This window comes from Malaclemys terrapin, chromosome 5 (genome assembly GCF_027887155.1).
Source record: "Malaclemys terrapin pileata isolate rMalTer1 chromosome 5, rMalTer1.hap1, whole genome shotgun sequence".
Classification (NCBI taxonomy): domain Eukaryota; kingdom Metazoa; phylum Chordata; order Testudines; family Emydidae; genus Malaclemys; species Malaclemys terrapin.
In genome coordinates this window covers 729,767-749,633 of record NC_071509.1, presented here as the reverse complement: position 1 = coordinate 749,633, position 19,867 = coordinate 729,767, and the positions used below count along the sequence as shown (strand labels likewise).

The 19,867-nt window shown below is 50.2% G+C and overlaps 1 protein-coding gene across 3 annotated transcripts in view; it reads left to right on the top strand.

The window, feature by feature from the left end:
• Positions 1–19,867, top strand: part of LOC128838406 (dedicator of cytokinesis protein 2-like) — a 348,010-nt gene that overhangs the window by 70,811 nt on the left and 257,332 nt on the right. For all 3 annotated transcript variants that reach the window (XM_054030559.1, XM_054030560.1, XM_054030558.1), the window contains exon 17: positions 10,132–10,235. In XM_054030559.1, the coding sequence (XP_053886534.1) occupies positions 10,132–10,235 (104 nt within the window). The remainder of the gene's footprint in view (positions 1–10,131; positions 10,236–19,867) is intronic.

The window sequence follows — 19,867 nt, the reverse complement described above, 5'->3', positions numbered from 1 at the left end:
TTCCACATGCAGCCATCTGCATTCTGTCTGATGCTACTGCTTGGCTCATGGCTGCTGCAGTCTCTGCCCACAGCACCTGGGGACACAGAGCACACACCACGGCCCGTGCCCTCCTGCCTCCCCCTTTACCTCCCCCTGTTAGCCACCCTGTTTGCTGCCTCGGTGCCGCTGCTCGCAGCTGTGCCGCTGCCTGGCTGGGCGGCCGCTTTTATGGGCCCCCTACTCAGCTAAGCCCCGCCCCCTAATCAGGGCTCGGCGTCCCTCCCAGCACCCTGCCCCTGCAGGCCTCTACAAACACACAAGGACAACAAAGACAGACACAAACACAGATACCTTCTCCTCCAATGAGAACTCCCTCTCAAACTCCCCTGTTAGCCGCCCTGTTTGCTGCCTCGGTGCCGCTTGTGGTACCTTAGAGACTAACAAAATTTATTTGAACATAAGCTTTCGTGGGCTAAAACCCACTTCATCGGATGCATGCAGTGAAAAATACAGTGTGCAAAATGCAGCCGATGAAGTGGTTTTTAGCTCAGGAAAGCTTATGTTCAAATAAATTTTGTTAGTCTCTAAGGTACCACAAGTACTCCTGTTCTTTTTAAGTTAGTATAGTTAGTTGTCTTGGATAATGCCCTCACCAGGGTTCAAACACTGTCCATTGTGTGTGTGGGGTGGGGGGGGGGAGGGGTGGCGATACCCTTAGTGATCCCCACACAAGTGTTTGCTGTGTTTGGGTGAGGGTTTGATTTGTAAATTGTTCTAAAAGGACTCAGGTGGCTAGAGACCTTTGCCTGAAGCAGCACCTCCTCGAGCAGGCCACGAGGACTGTTTCAGCCCCGAGGCTTGAATCGGATCAACGGTCACCCTCAGGCTCAGTGAGGGACGCCACTCCACGTTCCAGGGCTAGTGTCTCTCCCAAGAGACGGGGGAGCCATTCGCCTCCTCAAGTGCATTGAAGAAAAGATCTCATAAGACCAATCGGTACCACTCCTGGTCTCGTGGAGACTCTTCCTCTTCCTCTAAGAAGAGTATGGACTGGCCTCATGCTACTGCCAGCATGTGGGATGGAGCAGGTCCCTCAAATCGCTGCCTGGTACTGCCTAGAAATGTGCGGGCACCCATACTGTTGACTCTGGTTCCAGCCCTGGGATGTCTGAGTCTGGTACTGACGACAATGATGCCAGTATCGGCTCTCTCCATGCCAGTGGCCTACTGGGTGGCAGCAGATCTACTCTGTCTATTGGTTCTGGACTCCTCGGCACCGACATTGTCTTGGTGGAAGATCCTGTCTTTGATGCCAGCACTGTCCGCTGCGTCAGCGCTGCTGCTGACTTCAGTACTGGCACCGCTCCTGGCATGGGATGCAACGGTGATGTATTTGGCTCTGGTTGTGCCAGTACCTCTTTCCTGATGGGTAGCAAATGAGTTGGTGTGGCGGGGCAACGACTCACCGGCGCAGCGCCTCCTGCTGGTCGTCTCGGGAATTAGCTCTTTCCAGCCCGGAGCGCCCTCAGCAGGCATTAATGTCCAAGTACAATTTTATTAATTGGACAGCTATGTCTAAATTTGTAGAACACTTACTTGAAGTCTCCAGGGAGGAATTTTGAGTGCTGATAGCTGAGTGCTGTTTGGGGCCAAGACATCCTTCCACTCAGCTTTGGACACGGCAGATACATCGGCCAGAGTTATAGCCTCAGTAGTAACCATGAAAAGGGTGTCTTGGCTGCAAAATTCGGGCATTGCTTCCAATGTGCTGCAGACTCTTGAGGACCTGCCCTTCGGTGGCTTTTTCAGATAAGACTGCTGAAACCTTGCACTTGTTTAAAGACTCGAGAGCTCTCTGGGAGTATATACTCCAGAGGTGCGGAGACACCATTTTGACAGTCAGCAGCAGCATCAACAGTACTGCCCACAATGGTCCTTTGGGCAGACCTTCCCTTCCCTGAGGCAGCGAGACTACCTGAGAAGGGCAGAGGCCTTTGGGTTCTGGGTTCGGCCAGTCGACTTGTCCTCCCCTGGCATTTACCCAGAAGCTGGAAATGGGCGACAGAGGATGGCTCACTTGATGATTACATGCTCTGTTCATTCCCTCTCAAGCACCTGCCATTGGCCAGTGTTGGAAGACAGGATACAGGGGCTAGATGGACCTTGGTCTGACCCAGTCTGGCTGTTCTTATGTTATTATCAAGTGCTCGTTTTGACTTATACATCCACGGCAGCAATGCAGTTGTGACTTCTATATCCCCGTTCCCCCCTCCCCCCTTCAGCTTGTTTTCACGCTATCTGGGGCTCAGTTACCACCTACAGCTGGGTCCTGAGCACTGTCAGATTGGGTTATGCCATCCTGTTCCTTTCTGTCCCCCCTCCTCACCCATTACCCTGTCTCTCTTCAGGGACCCGTCTCACAAGACACTGCTCCTCGAGCAGGTTCAGTCTCTACTAGCATTAGGAGCTGTGGAGGAGGTCCCTCAGCAGCATCAGGCTGTGGCTGCAGGTTTGTATAATTTTTGGTGGTGCCCAGAATGGGTCCAAGTCTCGCCCCCACCACACCTGCCTACGGCTCTGGGAGGAAGTTTGGGTGTGGGAGGGGGGATTTGGGGTGCAGCCTCCGGGAAGGAGTTTGGGTGCTGGGTGCAGGCTCTGGACTGGGGCAGGGAGTTGGAGTACAGGAGGGGATGCAGGGTGCAGGCTCTGGGAAGGAGTTTGGGTGCTGGGTGCAGGCTCTGGACTGGGGCAGGGAGTTGGAGTACAGGAGGGGATGCAGGGTGCAGGCTCTGGGAGGGAGTTTGGGTGCAGGGGGCAGGCTTTGGGCTGAGGCAGAGGGTTGGGTGCAGGAGAGGGTGAGAGGTGCGGTGCTTATGTTGGGCGGCTCCTGAAAGTGACCCGCATACCCCTCTTGCAGTGGCTCCTAGGCGGGGGGGCCAGGAGGTCTCAGTGCGCCGCTGCCCACAGGCACTGCTCCCGTTGGCCGCGGTTCCCGGCCAATGGGAGCTGCGGAGTCAGCACTCGAGGCGGGGGCAGCATATGGAGACACTCCCCCTGGGGCCATAGGGCCGTTCCGGCTGCTTCCAAGAGTGGCGCGGAGCCACATTAGCCTCGCTGCGCTGTCGGTGGTAGCTGGGAGACCCCAGGTCCTTTTAAATTGCCCGGGGGTGGCAGGCGGGGCCGGGGAAGAGACCCAACCCCAAACATTGGTGGAGCCAGGCTCCCAGGACCTGAATGTTCCTGGAGCACGGACACCACGGGCCCATATAACTCGCTGCCCCTGGCACCAGGGCCAAGGGTTTTATTTCTGTATTTTCTGGTTCCCAAATCCAAAGGAGGGGTGAGACCTAGTCTCAATCTCCGCAACCTCAACAGATATATCAGATACACGATATTCCAGGTGATCACCCTATCAACAGTCCTCCCACATTAAATCAGAATGACTGGTTTGCTGCTCTGGACCTTCAGAACACTTCCTTTCAGGGGATGATTCTCCTGAGCCACAGACGGTTTCTCCAGTTCATAGTGGCACACTGACATTATCAGTATGCAGTAATCCCCTTTGGCCTTCTCTCTGCGTGGTTATAGTGACAGCCTACCTCAGGAAGGGGGAAATTCATATCTTCCCTGGACCTGCCCTTCAGTAACCAATTGCCCAGGTATGGGAAGAAGTTCAGTCTCGTGTACGTGCACACTACGCTTACTCAATCACCTGGGTCTCATTCTCAACAGAGAACTCAATGTTGCTCCCCACTTCAAGAATTTAGTTCTTTGGGGCTTAATAGATTCTACAAGTCCGAGAGCTCTTCTGCCAACAGACAGTTTTGAGGCAATTCTTCGTCTGTGTCTACAGCTTGAGTGTGCCTAAGGCTGTTGGATCACATGGCTGCTTGCGCACAGGTAGTACAGTTTGCGTCTTCGCTCTCTCCAGATATGGCTGACGACAGTTTATTGTCCAACCCATCACCCTTTGGACTGATTGGTCTGGCTCCCCCATTGATGCTGGATTCCTTATGGTGGTGGACAGTTAAGGGTAATGCCAAGGAGATCCCCTTGCTTGGTCCCCATTGACCAGGACCATTGTCACCGATGTCTCCTGGGGAGGCTGGGGTTGCTGAGAGTTCAGGATCTGTCGTCCAAGCAGGAAGCTCTGTTTTTTTTTTTTTTCATATCAACATTCTGGAGCTTCAGGCCAATTACAATGCATGCCACGCCTTTCAAGGTTGTATCATAGACTCATAGACTTTAAGGTCAGAAGGGACCATTCTGATCATCTGGTCTGACCCCCTGCATGCTGCAGGCCATAAAACCGTCCCTACCCCTTCCCTAGACTCTGCTGTTGAAGTCCCCAATCCTGTTTTAATTGACTTCAATCAGCAGAGACCCTCCTGCTAGAGATCCCTGCCCCATGCTGCGGAGGAAGGCGAAAAACCTCCAGAGGCTCAGCCAATCTGCCCTGGAGGAAAATTCCTTCCCGACCCCAAATATGGCGATCAGTAAGACCCCGAGCATATAGGCAAGAGTCTCCAGCCTGACCCCTGTCAGCCATTATACTATTTACCTACCATTGCTTGGTTTTCCTTGACTACTATGCTTTACCATCAAACCATTCCCTCCATAAACTTATCTAACTTAATCTTAAATCCAGACAGGGGCCTAGCAATTCATTCTTATGGACAATACCACCGTGATGTATTATGTGAACAGACAAAGAGGAGCACACTTCAAGAGTGCTGTGTCAGGAAGCAATCAGGCTTTGGCAGTTTTGTATCGGAGAGAATGTTACTCTGGTAGTCGATCATTTACCTGGGGCCCAGAATCAACCTGTGGATCTCCTCAGTAAGAATTTGTCCCTCAGTCACAAGTGGTCTCTGAAGTCCAGTGTCCTGTGGTCCATCTTTGCAATGTGGGGCATTCCTATGATCCGTCTGTTTTGCTCTCAAGGGGGCCTCACCAACACCTTTCACGTAGCTTGGGAATCAGCACGCATGTATGGTTTCCTTCTGATTCCAATTATCCCACAGGTAATCTTCAAACTCAAATTAGACATGTCATGGTCATCCTCATTGCTCCAGCATGGCCGAGGCGATGCTGCTTCTCTGACCTTCAGGGGTTTTCAATTCAGCCTTCCATATCTTTTTCTTCATCCTTACCTCCATACTCACAATCATAGTCAACATCCAGCACTTAGCTCTCTACATGTCACTGCATGGCTGCTCCATGGTTAAATGAGGAGGAGGAACAATGTTTGGAGGCTGTTTGTGACGTTATTGACATAAACTGGGACCGTATAGATCATTGTTGCAACCAAGGTCCTGTAGTGGCACCCAAATCTGGTATAAAGGGGGTCAAATGGGGTGTCTAAGACAAGGTTATGGTTTACTGGTTATGATTATGCTGTCTATATGTGTGTATCAGTTTTGTGGTCGAAGTTATGAATATTGGCTCTATACTGTCTGTATGGCAAACTTATGCTATGCTTCTGGGTGACATCCCAGACAAGCTGAGATTAGCTCTGCCTAGCCTGCTTGATGGCCCATTAAGGACCATCAGCTATACAATGGACCCATTGAGAGAAGGCAGATACGCCTTGTAACTCAGCAAAGTATGCAGGGACTGGCCCATGTGACTCCAGACTCCATTTTGCTGTAATTTTCCATGGTAAGAACAAAGAGGTATTCTGACACCTGGAAAAGACTATATAAGGCGGATGCCTCATCTCCATCTGGTCTTCAATCCTGCTTCATACCTCTGGAGGAACTTTGCTACAAACTGAAGCTCTGAACAAAGGACTGAGGACCCATCCCAGCGGGGGATGTATTCCAGAGACTTGATTTGAACCTGCAGTTTATTCCATCGCTGCTGCAAGCCTGAACCAAGAACTGTGCCATTACTGTATGTAATTGATTCCATTTAACCAATTCTAACTCTCATCTCTATCTTTTTCCTTTTATAAATAAACCTTTAGATTTTAGATTCTAAAGGATTGGCAACAGCGTGATTTGTGGGAAAGATCTGATTTGTATATTGACCTGGGTCTGGGGCTTGGTCCTTTGGGATCAGGAGAACCTTTTTCTTTTACTTGGGTACTGGTTTTCATAACCATTTGTCCCCGTACGAGTGGCACTGGTGGTTATACTGGGAAACTGGAGTGTCTAAGGAGATTGCTTGAGAGGCTTGCGGTTAGCCAGTGGGGTGAGACCGAAGTTCCCTTAGTCTGGCTGGTTTGGTTTGCCTTAGAGGTGGAAAATACCCCAGCCTTGGGCTGTAACTGCCCTGTTTAAGCAATTTGTCCTGAGTTGGCACTCTCAGTTGGGTTCCGCCAGAACCGCATTGTCACACTGTTGGACAGGTTTTATTCAATAGTAGGAAACACTCCACCAGACTAGCCTGTTTGGCTAAATGGAAACATTTTTTGGTGTGGTGATTGGCTCATGGGGTTCAACTGATGGACATCATGGAATACTTGTCGCATCTACAGGTCTTGCATTCAGTTAATTGAAGGTCCACCTGGCTGTAATGTCAGTGTTCGTCCACTCATCTATAGGAGATCAGTATTTTCAAACACCATGGTGGCAAGGTTCTTGAAAGGAGTCCTTCCTTTCCACCCACCAGTGAGAGAACCAGTTCCTTTGTGGGATCTCAGTAGTGTCTTGGGGTGCATGGATCAGCATTCACATCACACTCCCCATCAGTAGCTGTCCCGAACTGGGGAAGCTAACGATCCAACCAGTGGACCAAATTTGGTGATGAATCCTGGTCAGATGCCATCTGAGGCACATTGCACATATGCTCAGAAGAATATTGCGTTAGTGGCTCTGATGGGACCTCCACGAGCTGAAGGGAACAGTCTCTTTGCAAATGATCTCCAGGTGGATAACTTCCTGCATCAAGACTGCATACAAAATAGTGTGAGCTACACCCCCTCAAAGGGCGCAAGCTCATTCTGAGGGCACAGGCTGTGTTGATGGTATATTTAAGTGACATTTAAGTATTGGACATTTGCAGGATCACCACTTGGTTGTCCGTGCATACGCTTACCAACGGTTATGCCATTACTGTGGCATCCAGAGCAGTTGTGAACTTTGATAGAGCAGTCCTTGTTTAAGTGGACTCTGGGCCCTACCTCTTGCGGGTACTGCATGTGAGTCACCTAAGTGGGATACATGGCTGCAGCTACTCAAAGGGATAAACGGTTACTTATGGTAACTGTGATTCCTCAAGATGTGATGCAGACGAGTATTCCACAACCCATTTTCCAACCCTTCTGCATCAGAGTCTGAACTCTTGATGTTCAGTGTGAAGGAACTGATGGGGGTTGAGGTGGCACCGTCTCATATAGCCAAGGGAGGGGCTACGGCCATAATCATAGAATATTAGGGTTGGAAGGGACCTCAGGAGGTATCTAGTCCAACCTCCTGCTCAAAGCAGGATCAATTCCCAACTAAATCATCCCAGCCAGGGCTTTGTCAAGCCTGACCTTAAAAACCTCTAAGGAAGGCGATTCTACCACCTCCCTAGGTAACGCATTCCAGTGCTTCACCGCCCTTCTAGTGAAAAAGTTTTTTTCCTAATATCCAACCTAAACCTCCCCCACTGCAACTTGAGACCATTACTCCTTGTTCTGTCATCTGGTACCACTGAGAACAGTCTAGATCCATCCTCTTTGGAACCCCCTTTCAGGTAGTTGAAAGCAGCTATCAAATCCCCCCTCATTCTTCTCTTCTGGAGACTAAACAATCCCAGTTCCCTCAGCCTCTCCTCATAAGTCATGTGCTCCAGACCCCTAATCATTTTTGTTGCCCTCCGCTGGACTCTTTCCAATATTTCCACATCTTTCTTGTAGTGTGGGGCCCAAAACTGGACACAGTACTCCAGATGAGGCCTCACCAATGTCGAATAGAGGGGAACGATCACGTCCCTTGATCTGCTGGCAATGCCCCTACTTATACAGCCCAAAATGCCGTTAGCCTTCTTGGCAACAAGGGCACACTGTCGACTCATATCCAGCTTCTTGTCCACTGTAACCCCTAGGTCCTTTTCTGCAGAACTGCTGCCTAGCCATTCGGTCCCTAGTCTGTAACAGTGCATGGGATTCTTCCGTCCTAAGTGCAGCGCCGCCTCCCTGTGGATATTCCTAGGCAAAATTATCTGGTATGTGAAGAGGCCCGGCCCTAGGGAAAATGGAACCCTGGGTGAACTTGTATTTTGGTGCCCTTTCTTTGAGTTTAAGCGTATTTAGTGATCCACATGCAATTAATATCTAGAATTAGTAAACTGTATAGTACAGGTATGTGTGCTCCACCCCCACCCTCCCCCGCCTTTAACTTCACAGTAAAAAAGCTGTGATTTTTGGGGTAATCTTAGTACTGTGTGTATACATATGCAATTATTTATTACTAGTTCTCCTTTTTGGTTTAAATTATATAAAAGGTTTTTAAATGCTATCTCTGTTTATCTTATAAAGTTGTGGTTGTCTACTATTTTAAAAATGAGATGCAGTAAAAGAATGGCATCTTGGTAAAATGTATTTAACTATTTCATTAGTGTATAAAAAGTATAACTATAGGAGTATTAATAACATTCTAATGATGAAAATGTGACTAGCAGTAGACTAATTCTGTGCCATATGTTAAATAATTAATGGCCATACCACTATCACTGTAAACTAGCAAGCAAGTAAAGATTCTTCCACATGCAAGTACAAATTTTCTATTTTGGTATTGGTTTAATGTGGTGATATTTTTTCCTTCTGACTTTTCTTTCTGAAAGGTTTGAAAAAAATCAAACCAATTATCTAGCCATCCTAGACAGGGAATGAGGTGGGTGACCTGTGGGAAAATAATAGCATGGGGCCATGCAATTAAAGATGGCATCATCATGCTGCTCACACCCAAAGAGGACAAATTAACCTTGCATACTCAAAAACTAGCAGCAAGTTAAGGGCCTCACTTTTTATTTATTTTTAAACAATTTTGTATTTCAAGCCAATCCCTGATTCTGGAGGCATAAAGCTCCCTGTATTTTGAGGGACGCACACCAACAAACACCCTCTGTGTATGTGAGCTAGTTCCTCCTTCTCATGATTGTGGGGGGTGTCCTTCCAATCACCCCCTCTGTGTTTTGGGGGGTGGGAGTAGTCAGGGAGTCCCTCTCAGGCCCTTCTGTGTGGGGTGATGTCTGTGTAGGCAGAATGGGGAAATCCCCATGGGGTAGCCCCCTATCACCGCTCGGGTGGGGCACTTCTAGTGCTCAGGGTCCCTGCCCTGAAGGGGATAAGGCCCCTCCCTCTGTCTCTGAGAGGCCTCTGCATTAATCCCTTCTGCCAGCTCTCCCCTCAGAGTTGTCACCCTGCAACGTGCTTGTGACTGGTGCCAGGTGGGTCAAGCCAGCCCCTGCCCCACTCCCAAGTCACACCCTTACAGTGGTCACTGCACGGTCCTCCCTGATTCCCACCAAGAGTCCCTCCCACCCACAAGGGGACCAAGCTCTGCCCTCTCTATTATGATTGGCCAGAGGCCCACTCTCGTTCACCTCCTGAGTAGCCAGGTGGACATTCAAGCCCCCACCCACAAGGCCCTGTTCTCTTATCTATCCCCCTTAAAGAGCCTTTCTGAATTGGCCACGTCACTCTAACACCGCCCCATTCAGCTGGCTTCTTCCTCGGATTGGCTCTGGCTTCCCAAGGCCAGGCCCTAACCCACCCCCTCCAATTTACTCTTTTTACATATTGGTCATGGCCCAGTTCGCGGAGCTCCCATTGGCTTCTTGCACAGTCACTCAGACTGAACTCACCATCCAACACCCTACCCCTGGGGAAAGCGTTGAGGGTCCACAACTACAGACCCCTGCATTTTGTCTGTGTGTGCTGGCCCCACGCTGGCCTTCCTTCCAGTCCGTACCTCTGCACCTGTGTTCTGTCCAGAACCCAGCCCAGAGCCCCCCTCCTGGCCTGAGCCCCACGATACCCCCCCGAACATAGTGCCCTGGGCAGTTGCCCAGGTCACCCACCCCTAAGGCCGGCCTTGCATGCGCACACCTAACTGGAACACACGTCTGCATCACATTGGAAGAAACACAGCTACAGTAAGTAATCATTTGTTCTCCCTGAATAGATGTTCCCTGACTTTGTGGTTTTGTGTCTCCTAGCTAAGGACAAAAGTGAGAAAATTTTCTCCATGGCCTTTGTGAAGCTGATGAGACCTGATGGTACAACCCTGCATGACGGTGAACATGACCTCATTCTATATAAGGTATTGGTGGGCCCAGGCAAATCTGTCTGTCTGTTCAGAATAAAGGAGACCACAAAGAAGATGCATCTTCTCCCTCCAGACTATTTATTTATGCAGGGCATGGGAGCTTAGGGAGTCTACTCTTTATGGGTGCAAGCTTTTTAGACTGCCCCCCCAACACAGCCCTTCCAGATGCTTCCCAGGACTTCCCATTGTCCCTTCTACCCTCTGATCCTCTAGGGCTCTGTTTCCCCCAGCTGTTGTCCATTTTCTTCGCTTTCTCCAGCCTCTATTCTGCTCTTTTGCAGTGGCCCTGTACATGCCTATTGCAGTCTTTCTGTTACGATGCAGAACAGTCATGTCTATAAGTTGTAGCTTCGTTTTCTGGCACATTTTTGGGTTGTCTTCAATAGAAATGAATGGTTTCAATTAAGAAATTAGTTAATTTGGCTGCATAATTCAGCACTTCTATGCCACAGCAGTTGAGGATTCTTATTAGAGCATGGATAGAAATTTCATGCTCTAATAAGAATATAACATTAGGGATCTATTATAGACCATCTGACCAGGACAGTGATAGTGATGATGAAATGCTATCAAAATTAAGAACCCAATAATAGTGGGGGATTTCAATTATCCTCATATTGACTGGGAACATTTCACTTCAGGACGAAATGCAGAGATAAAATTTCTCGATACTTTAAATGACTGCTTCATGGAGCAGCTGGTACGGGAACCCACAAGGGGAGAGGCAACTCTAGATTTGGTCCTGAGTCGAGCGCAGGAGCTGATCCAAGAGGTAACTATAGCAGGACCGCTTGGAAATAGTGACCATAATACAATAGCGTTCAACATCCCTGTGGTGGGAAGAGCATCTCAACAGCCCAACACTGTGGCATTTAATTTCAAAAGGGGAACTATACAAAAATGAGGGGGTTAGTTAAACAGAAGTTAAAAAGTACAGTGACTAAAGTGAAATCCCTGCAAGCTGCATGGACGTTTTTTAAAGACACCATAATAGAGGCCCAACTTCAATGTATACCCCAAATTAAGAAACACAGTAAAAGAACTAAAAAAGAGCCACTGTGGCTTAACAACCATGTAAAAGAAGCAGTGAGAGATAAAAAGACTTCCTTTAAAAAGTGGAAGTCAAATCCTAGTGAGGCAAATAGAAAGGAGCATAAACACTGCCAAATTAAGTGCAAGAATGTAATAAGAAAAGCCAAAGAGGAGTTTGAAGAACGGCTAGCCAAAAACTCCAAAAATAATAACAATGTTTTTTAAGTACATCAGAAGCAGGAAGCCTGCTAAACAACCAGTGGGGCCCCTTGATGATCGAGATACAAAAGGAGCGCTTAAAGACGATAAAGTCATTGTGGAGAAACTAAATGGATTCTTTGCTTCAGTCTTCATGGGTGAGGATGTTAGGGAGATTCCCAAACCTGAGCTGGCTTTTGTAGGTGACAAATCTGAGGAACTGTCACGGATTGAAGTGTCACGAGAGGCGGTTTTGGAATTAATTGATAAACTTAACATTAACAAGTCACCGGGACCAGATGGCATTCACCCAAGAGTTCTGAAAGAACTCAAATGTGAAGTTACTGTTACTCTGAAATGTGAAGTTGTGGAACTATTAACTAAGGTTTGTAACCTGTCCTTTAAAGCGGCGTCTGTACCCAATGATGGGAAGTTAGCTAATGTAACGCCAATATTTAAAAAGGGCTCTAGAGGTGATCCCGGCAATTACAGACCGGTAAGTCTAACGTTGGTACCGGGCAAATTAGTCGAAACAATAGTTAAGAATAAAATTGTCAGACATATAGAAAAACATAAACTATTGAGCAATAGTCAACATGGTTTCTGTAAGGGGAAATCGTGTCTTACTAATCTATTAGAGTTCTTTGAAGGGGTCAACAAACATGTGGACAAGGGGGATCCAGTGGACATAGTGTACTTAGATTTCCAGAAAGCCTTTGACAAGGTCCCTCACCAAAGGCTCTTAAGTAAATTAAGTTATCATGGGATAAAAGGGAAGGTCCTTTCATGGATTGAGAACTGGTTAAAAGACCGGGAAAAAAGGGTAGGAATTAATGGTAAATTTTCAGAATGGAGAGGGGTAACTAGTGGTGTTCCCCGAGGGTCAGTCCTCGGACCAATCCTATTCAACTTATTTATAAATGATCTGGAGAGACGGGTAAACAGTGAGGTGGGAAAGTTTGTAGATGATACTAAACTGCTCAAGATAGTTAAGACCAAAGCAGACTGTGATGAACTTCAAAAAGATCTCACAAAACTAAGTGATTGGGCAACAAAATGGCAAATGAAATTTCATGTGGATAAATGTAAAGTAATGCAAATTGGAAAAAATAGCCCCCATCACATTGTATGTATAGTTGGGGTTAATTTAGCTACAACAAGTCAGGAAAAAGATCTTGGAGTCATCGTGGATAGTTCTCTGAAGATGTCCGTGCAGTGTGCAGAGGCGGTCAAAAAAGCAAACAGGATGTTAGGGATCATTAAAAAGGAGATAGAGAATAAGACTGAGAATATATTATTGCCCTTATATAAATCGATGGTATGCCCACATCTCGAATACTGCATACAGATGTGGTCTCCTCATCTAAAAAAAGATATACTGGCACTAGAAAAGGTTCAGAAAAGGGCAACTAAAATGATTAGGGGTTTGGAACAGGTCCCATAGGAGGAGAGATTAAAGAGGCTAGAACTCTTCAGCTTGGAAAAGAGGAGACTAAGGGGGGGATATGATAGAGGTATATAAAATCATGAGTGATGTGGAGAAAGTGGGTAAGGAAAAGTTATTTACTTATTCCCATAATACAAGAACTAGGGGTCACCAAATGAAATTAATAGGCGGCAGGTTTAAAACAAATACAAGGAAGTTCTTCTTCACGCAGCGCACAGTCAACTTGTGGAACTCCTTACCTGAGGAGGTTGTGAAGGCTAGGACTATAACAGGATTTTAAAAGAGAACTGGATAAATTCATGGTGGTGAAGTCCATTAATGGCTATTAGCCAGGATGGGTAAGGAATGGTGTCCCTGGCCTCTGTTTGTCAGAGGATGGAGATGGATGGCAGGAGAGAGATCACTTGATCATTGCCTGTTGGTCCACTCCCTCTGGGGCAACTGGTTGGCCACTGTCGATAGACAGGATACTGGACTAGATGGACCTTTGGTGTGACCTGGTACGGCCGTTATGTTCTAGGATATGATGTGAAATCAGGAGCCATGACCCATACTTCAGTGCTGAGTTAACACAGGGTTCTGGGAGTGTGCACAATAATTCAATTTTGCCCTGCTGCAGGAATTGAGGGCCACCTAATTAAGGTCTGTATAAATGATCCTATGAATAACATACCTTTCCTCTATAGAAAAGTACAAAATGATCAGACTCACTGAAAAACACACTATGCTGGGGAAGAGTCAACATGGCTTTTGTAAAGGGAAATCATGCCGCACCAATCTATTAGAATTATTTGAGGGGGGGTCAACAAGCATGTGGATAAAGGTGATCCAGTGGATATAGTGTACTTGGACTTTCAGAAAGACTTTGACAAGGTCCCTCAACAAAGGCTGTTAAGCAAAGTAAGCTGCCATGGGATAAGAGAGAAGGTCCTCTCATGGATCAGTAACTGGTTAAAAAATAGGAAACAAAGGATAGGAATAAATGGCCGGTTTTACAATGGAAAGAGGTAAATATTGCACTGCTACAGACTAGGGACCGAATGGCTAGGTAGCAGTTCTGCTGAAAAGGACCTAGGGGTCACAGTGGATATGAAGCTGGATATGAGTCAACAGTGTGCTCTTGTTGCCAAGAAGGCTAACGGCATTTTGGGCTGTATAAGTAGGGGCATTGCCAGCAGATCGAGGAACGTGATCGTTCCCCTTTATTCGACATTGGTGAGGCCTCATCTGGAATACTGTGTCCAGTTTTGGTCCCCACACTACAAGAAGGATGTGGAAAAATTGGAAAGAGTCCAGCGGAGGGCAACAAAAATGATTAGGGGTCTGGAGCACATGACTTATGAGGAGAGGCTGAGAGAACTGGGATTGTTTAGTCTCCAGAAGAGAAGAATGAGGGGGGATTTGATAGCAACCTTCAACTACCTGAAGGGGGGTTCCAAAGAGGATGGAGCTCGGCTGTTCTCAGTGGTGGCAGATGACAGAACAAGGAGCAATGGTCTCAAGTTGCAGTGGGGGAGGTCCAGGTTGGATATCAGGAAAAACTATTTCACTAGGAGGGTGGTGAAACACTGGAATGCGTTACCTAGGGAGGTGGTGGAGTCTCCTTCCTTGGAGGTTTTTAAGGCCCGGCTTGACAAAGCCCTGGCTGGGATGATTTAGCTGGGAATTGGTCCTGCTTTGAGCAGGGGGTTGGACTAGATGACCTCTTGAGGTCCCTTCCAACTCTGATATTCTATGATTCTATGATTCTATGATTCTATGATATTGGGGGTCCTCCAAGGATCTGAATTAGGACCTGTGCCATTCAACTTGTTCTTATATGATCTGGAAAAGGGAGTGAAAGTGAGGTGGCAAAGATTAAAGATGATACAAAATTACTCAAGATAGTTAAGTCCAAAGCTGATTGTGAAGAGTTACAAAGGGACTCAAAAATTGGGTGAGTGGATAACAAAATGGCAGATGATATTCACTGTTGATAAGTGCAACGTAATGCACACTGGAACAAGTAGTCCCAACTATGCATACAAAATGATGGGGTCTAAATTAGCTGTTACCCCTCAAGAAAGAGAGCTTCTTCTTCGAGTGCTTGCTCATATCCATTCCATTAGGTGTGTGCGCGCCGCGTGCACGATCGTCGGAAGATTTTCTACCCTAGCAACACCGGCGGGTCGGCTGTGGAGCCCCCTAGAGTGGCGCCTTCATGGCGCTGAATATATACCCCAGCCGACCCGGCGCCCCCTCAGTTCCTTCTTACCGCCCCTGACGGTCGTTGGAACTGTGGAGCGCTGCTTAGCTGTTCTCCACTCTCCCTAGCTTAGTTTGTTGTATCACAGTTATAGTTATAGTTATAGTTATAGTGTTTATAGTTAAATAGTTAAATAGTTTAAAAGTTGTTCTAGTTGTTCTAAGTAGTTCAGGGGATTAAGGGGGTCGTCTCCCCCTTTCTCCCCCGGCCGCGGGGCCGGGCTCATGCCCAACGCTCCCGGCTTCAAGCAGTGCGCCTCCTGCGCTAAGCCTATGCCCACGAGCGACCCGCACGACTCCTGTCTGAAGTGCCTGGGAGAGTCCCATCAAACAGACAAGTGCAAGATCTGTAAGGCCTTCAGACCAAGGACCAAGAAGGAGCGGGACTTTCGGCTCCGGCAACTCCTGATGGAGGCGGCACTTAGTCCGGACGCTCCATCTACAAGTCAGGCCCCGGCACCTAGCACCTCGGTGCGCAGTGCCCCGGCGGCACCGGCTATGACGACCACGCGAGTGGCGTCAGACAAGCCTCCCCGGCACTGGACCTCGTCGGCACCGCAAGCAGTGCCTCGGCGCCGGTCATTATCCCCGGGGCATAAAAAAGCCCATAAGACGGGGACATCCGTGCCGAAGACGCCGGCTCCCCCAGTGCCGGGGGTAGAGCCGCGTCCGCCGGTGGAGCACCGGAAACAGGTGCCTCCAGCACCGTAGACTCCGGCGCCGAGGCCGTTGAGTCCGGTGCAGATAGCGTCTCCACCGAGACCGGCGGTGATACAGTGCCTCCCGTCGACTCCAGAGACCTTCGCGGCGGCGAGAGACTTAATAGCTCTCACGGAGCCGGCACCGCCTCAACCACCGGCACCGACTGCACCGTTGACTCGCCCGGTCCAGTCGAGGGGGAAACCTGCCTTGATGCGCCCTCCATCGCAAGGGCTGGAACCTCGGCACCGATCCAGGTCCCGAAGCAGGTCCCCACGCCGCTCGCAGTCCCGGCACCGAATATCGCCTCGGCACCGGTCGTACTCGCGGCCAAGATCTTCTTCGCGGCACCGCTCTACGTCTCGGCACCGCTATGATCGTCGGCACCGATCAACGTCGAGACGTAGTTCTCGGCACCGCTACGGTCGACGCTCGACGTCGAGAGGCCGCTCCCGGCACCGGGCATACTCCAGGTCCTCGTCGAGGTCCAGATCCGACTCCCGGCACCGACGAGGTCATCGGCACCGGTCGCAGTCCCAGCACCGATCGCCGGCACCGCGTAGAGATAGATCATCTCCGGACCGGCACCGTGCGGCACCGCAGCCAATGGGAATCGTCTCGACGCTCTCGGCACCGCCGTGGCCATCGAGATCGGTGTCCCACTCCTCGGAGGACCTCTCGAGATCGGCATACCCCCCTCAGGGGCAAGCCGAGGAACAGGACTTGGGACATTGGCAGGACACGACAGGGGACCATTCTCATGGCCCATCTCACTGGTCGTTTTGGACCCCGTGGGCGTACCATCAGGCGCAAGGGGCTCCAATTGCTTCGACCTCTCGCTCCGGTCACTCCATCAGAGGGGCCCCGGAGTCCACCATTTCTCGGCCTCCGCCAGGGGGCATGGAGGCTTCTGGGTCCGCACCACCTGACGCCCTGGACCCAGGCACAGGTGATGCTCCAGCCCAGGAACAGGGAGACCAGGACCAGCCCTTGGATCCTGTTCCACCGGAGGCATCTTCCTCTTCTTCTCCGGATGAGGCAGTGGCGGGCACATCGTGCACAGGCCCACCTTCAATAGATCTTCGGGCTCACCAGGATCTTCTGCGCAGGATGGCCCGTAACATGTACCTGCAGGCGGAGGAGATAGTGGAGGTGCACGACCCGATCGTGAATATCCTTGGAGCGGATGCCCCATCGAGGGTGGCGTTACCCCTGATCCGCACGATTCAAACGAATGCGGATACGATATGGCAAACTCCTGCCTCTATCCCACCCACAGCGAGAGGGGTGGAAAGGAAATACTTTGTCCCGTCTAAGGACTACGGGTACTTGTATACCCACCCCCAACCGTGTTCACTGGTGGTGGAATCAGTGAATGCACAAGAGCGCCACGGCCAGCAGGCTGCAGCGCCTAAATCAAAAGAGGCTAAGCGGCTCGATTTGTTTGGCCGTAAGGTTTACTCAGCCGGAGGGCTGCAACTTAGAGCGGCGAACCAACAGGCGCTACTGAGCCGCTACAATTTTAACTCCTGGAACTCTATGGGGAAGTTTAAGGAGTTGATTCCCCAGGAGTCCAGGGAAGAGTTTGGAGCCATGGTAGAGGAGGGCAAGAAGGTGGCTCGGACCTCCTTGCAGGCCTCCTTGGACATAGCAGACTCAGCTGCGAGGACCCTGGCTTCGGGTATCGCTATGCGCAGGATCTCCTGGCTTCAGGTTTCGGGTTTGCCTCCGGAGCTGCAGCAAACCCTACAGGATCTGCCCTTTGAGGGACATGGATTGTTCTCAGACAAGACGGACTCTCGCCTGCAGAGCCTCAAGGACTCGAGAACAATCATGCGCTCCCTGGGGATGCATGTTGTGGGCCCTCAGCGCAGACCATTTAGGCCTCAGTGCTTCTACCCCCCCCCCGCCTCGTCAGAGACAAGACTCGGCCCGGAGGCGAGGGCGAGGTGGTAGGAGAAGATGGGCTGGCCCTCAACCCGGTCAGAACCAGGGGCCACCAAGACCACCTTCAGGTCCTAGACAGAACTTTTGAAGGTGCGGTCGAGGACGGCGCCCCAGTCATCCCCCAGGATCCAGCCCCCTCCTTTCAGGATCGTCTCTCCCACTTCCACCGCGCTTGGTCCCTTATAACTTCGGACTGTTGGGTCCTCCGCACGGTGGAGAGGGGATACGCTATCCAGTTTTCTTCTATCCCCCCCTCACACCCCCCTTCCCCGTCCCTCTTCAGGGACCCTTCTCACGAGCAACTTCTTATACAGGAGGTTTCTACGCTCCTGGCCATGGGGGCCATAGAGGAGGTTCCAATAGAGTTAAGGGGCAGGGGATTTTATTCCCGTTACTTCCTGATCCCCAAGTCCAAAGGAGGTCTGCGGCCCATCTTGGACTTGCGCGGACTCAACAAATTCGTAGTAAAGTTGAAGTTCCGCATGGTCTCTTTGGGGGCCATTATCCCTTCCCTCGATCCTGGAGACTGGTTCGCCGCCCTCGACATGAAAGACGCATACTTTCACATCTCAATTTACCCACCTCACAGACGCTTCCTGCGATTCGTGGTAAACGCGGTGCACTACCAATTTGCAGTCCTTCCCTTCGGCCTATCCTCGGCCCCAAGAGTGTTCACGAAATGTATGGCTGTCGTGGCAGCGTACCTTCGTCGGCAAGGGATACAGGTGTTCCCGTACCTAGACGACTGGCTGGTACGCGGTCGCACCAAGGAGCAAGTTCAAGCTCACGTCCACATAATAGTGCACACATTCAACGAGTTGGGCATCCTACTCAACAAGGACAAATCCACTCTAGAACCTACCCAGAGAATAGAATTCATAGGCGCAGTTCTAGACTCCAGACGTACACAAGCCATCCTGCCAGACAACCGATTTGGCACCATCACGAGCCTCATTCAAGGGCTCCAGGCGTTCCCAACTACCACGGTGAGGTCGTGCCTTACCCTGCTGGGTCACATGGCTTCCTGCACATACGTAACCAGGCATGCCAGACTTCGGCTTCGCCCACTCCAGACCTGGGTGTCGTCAATATATCGACCACATCGGGACAGCCTGAACATGGTGGTCACGGTCCCGATCTCGGTCCTGACCTCCCTCACCTGGTGGCTAGATCACAATGTGGGCTGCGAGGGGATGCCATTTCACGCCCCACAACCCTCTCTGCACCTGGTCACAGACGCTTCATCTCTGGGTTGGGGCGCCCATCTCAACGAACACCATACCCAGGGCCTGTGGACTGCACCCCAGCTAGCCCTGCACATCAATGTTCGGGAACTGATGGCGGTGCGCCTGGCGTGCCAGGCATTTCTCAACCTCCTACGTGGCCGATGTGTGTTAGTTCTCATCGACAACACCACGGCCATGTTTTACATCAACAAGCAAGGAGGAGCACGTTCGTCAATTCTATGCCAAGAGGCCATTCGCCTGTGGGACTTCTGCATCGCCCACTCAATCCATCTCACGGCATCGTTCCTCCCTGGAGTCCAGAACACTCTAGCGGACCGACTCAGCAGGTCCTTCCAGACGCACGAGTGGTCTATCCGTCCGGACATCATACATTCCATCTTCCAAAAGTGGGGGTTTCCCCAGATAGACCTGTTTGCATCTCGAGACAACAGGAAGTGCCACGTGTTCTGCTCCCTACAAGGTCGAGCTCCGGGCTCCCTCTCGGATGCGTTTCTCCTTCCCTGGAAAGACCACCTGTTTTATGCCTTCCCTCCGTTTCCTCTGGTCCACAAGGTACTGCTCAAATTGCGCAGAGACCAGGCACAGGTAATTCTGGTCGCTCCAGCGTGGCCGAGACAACATTGGTACACCACACTGTTGGAACTCTCGGTTCAGACACCGATCCCGCTTCCGTTGTGTCCGGATCTCATCTCTCAGGACCACGGCCGGCTGCGTCACCCCGACCTGCAATCACTCCACCTCACGGCGTGGCTGCTCCATGGTTCACCCAGGCAGAGCAGCAATGCTCGCACTCTGTCCAACAGATTCTGCTG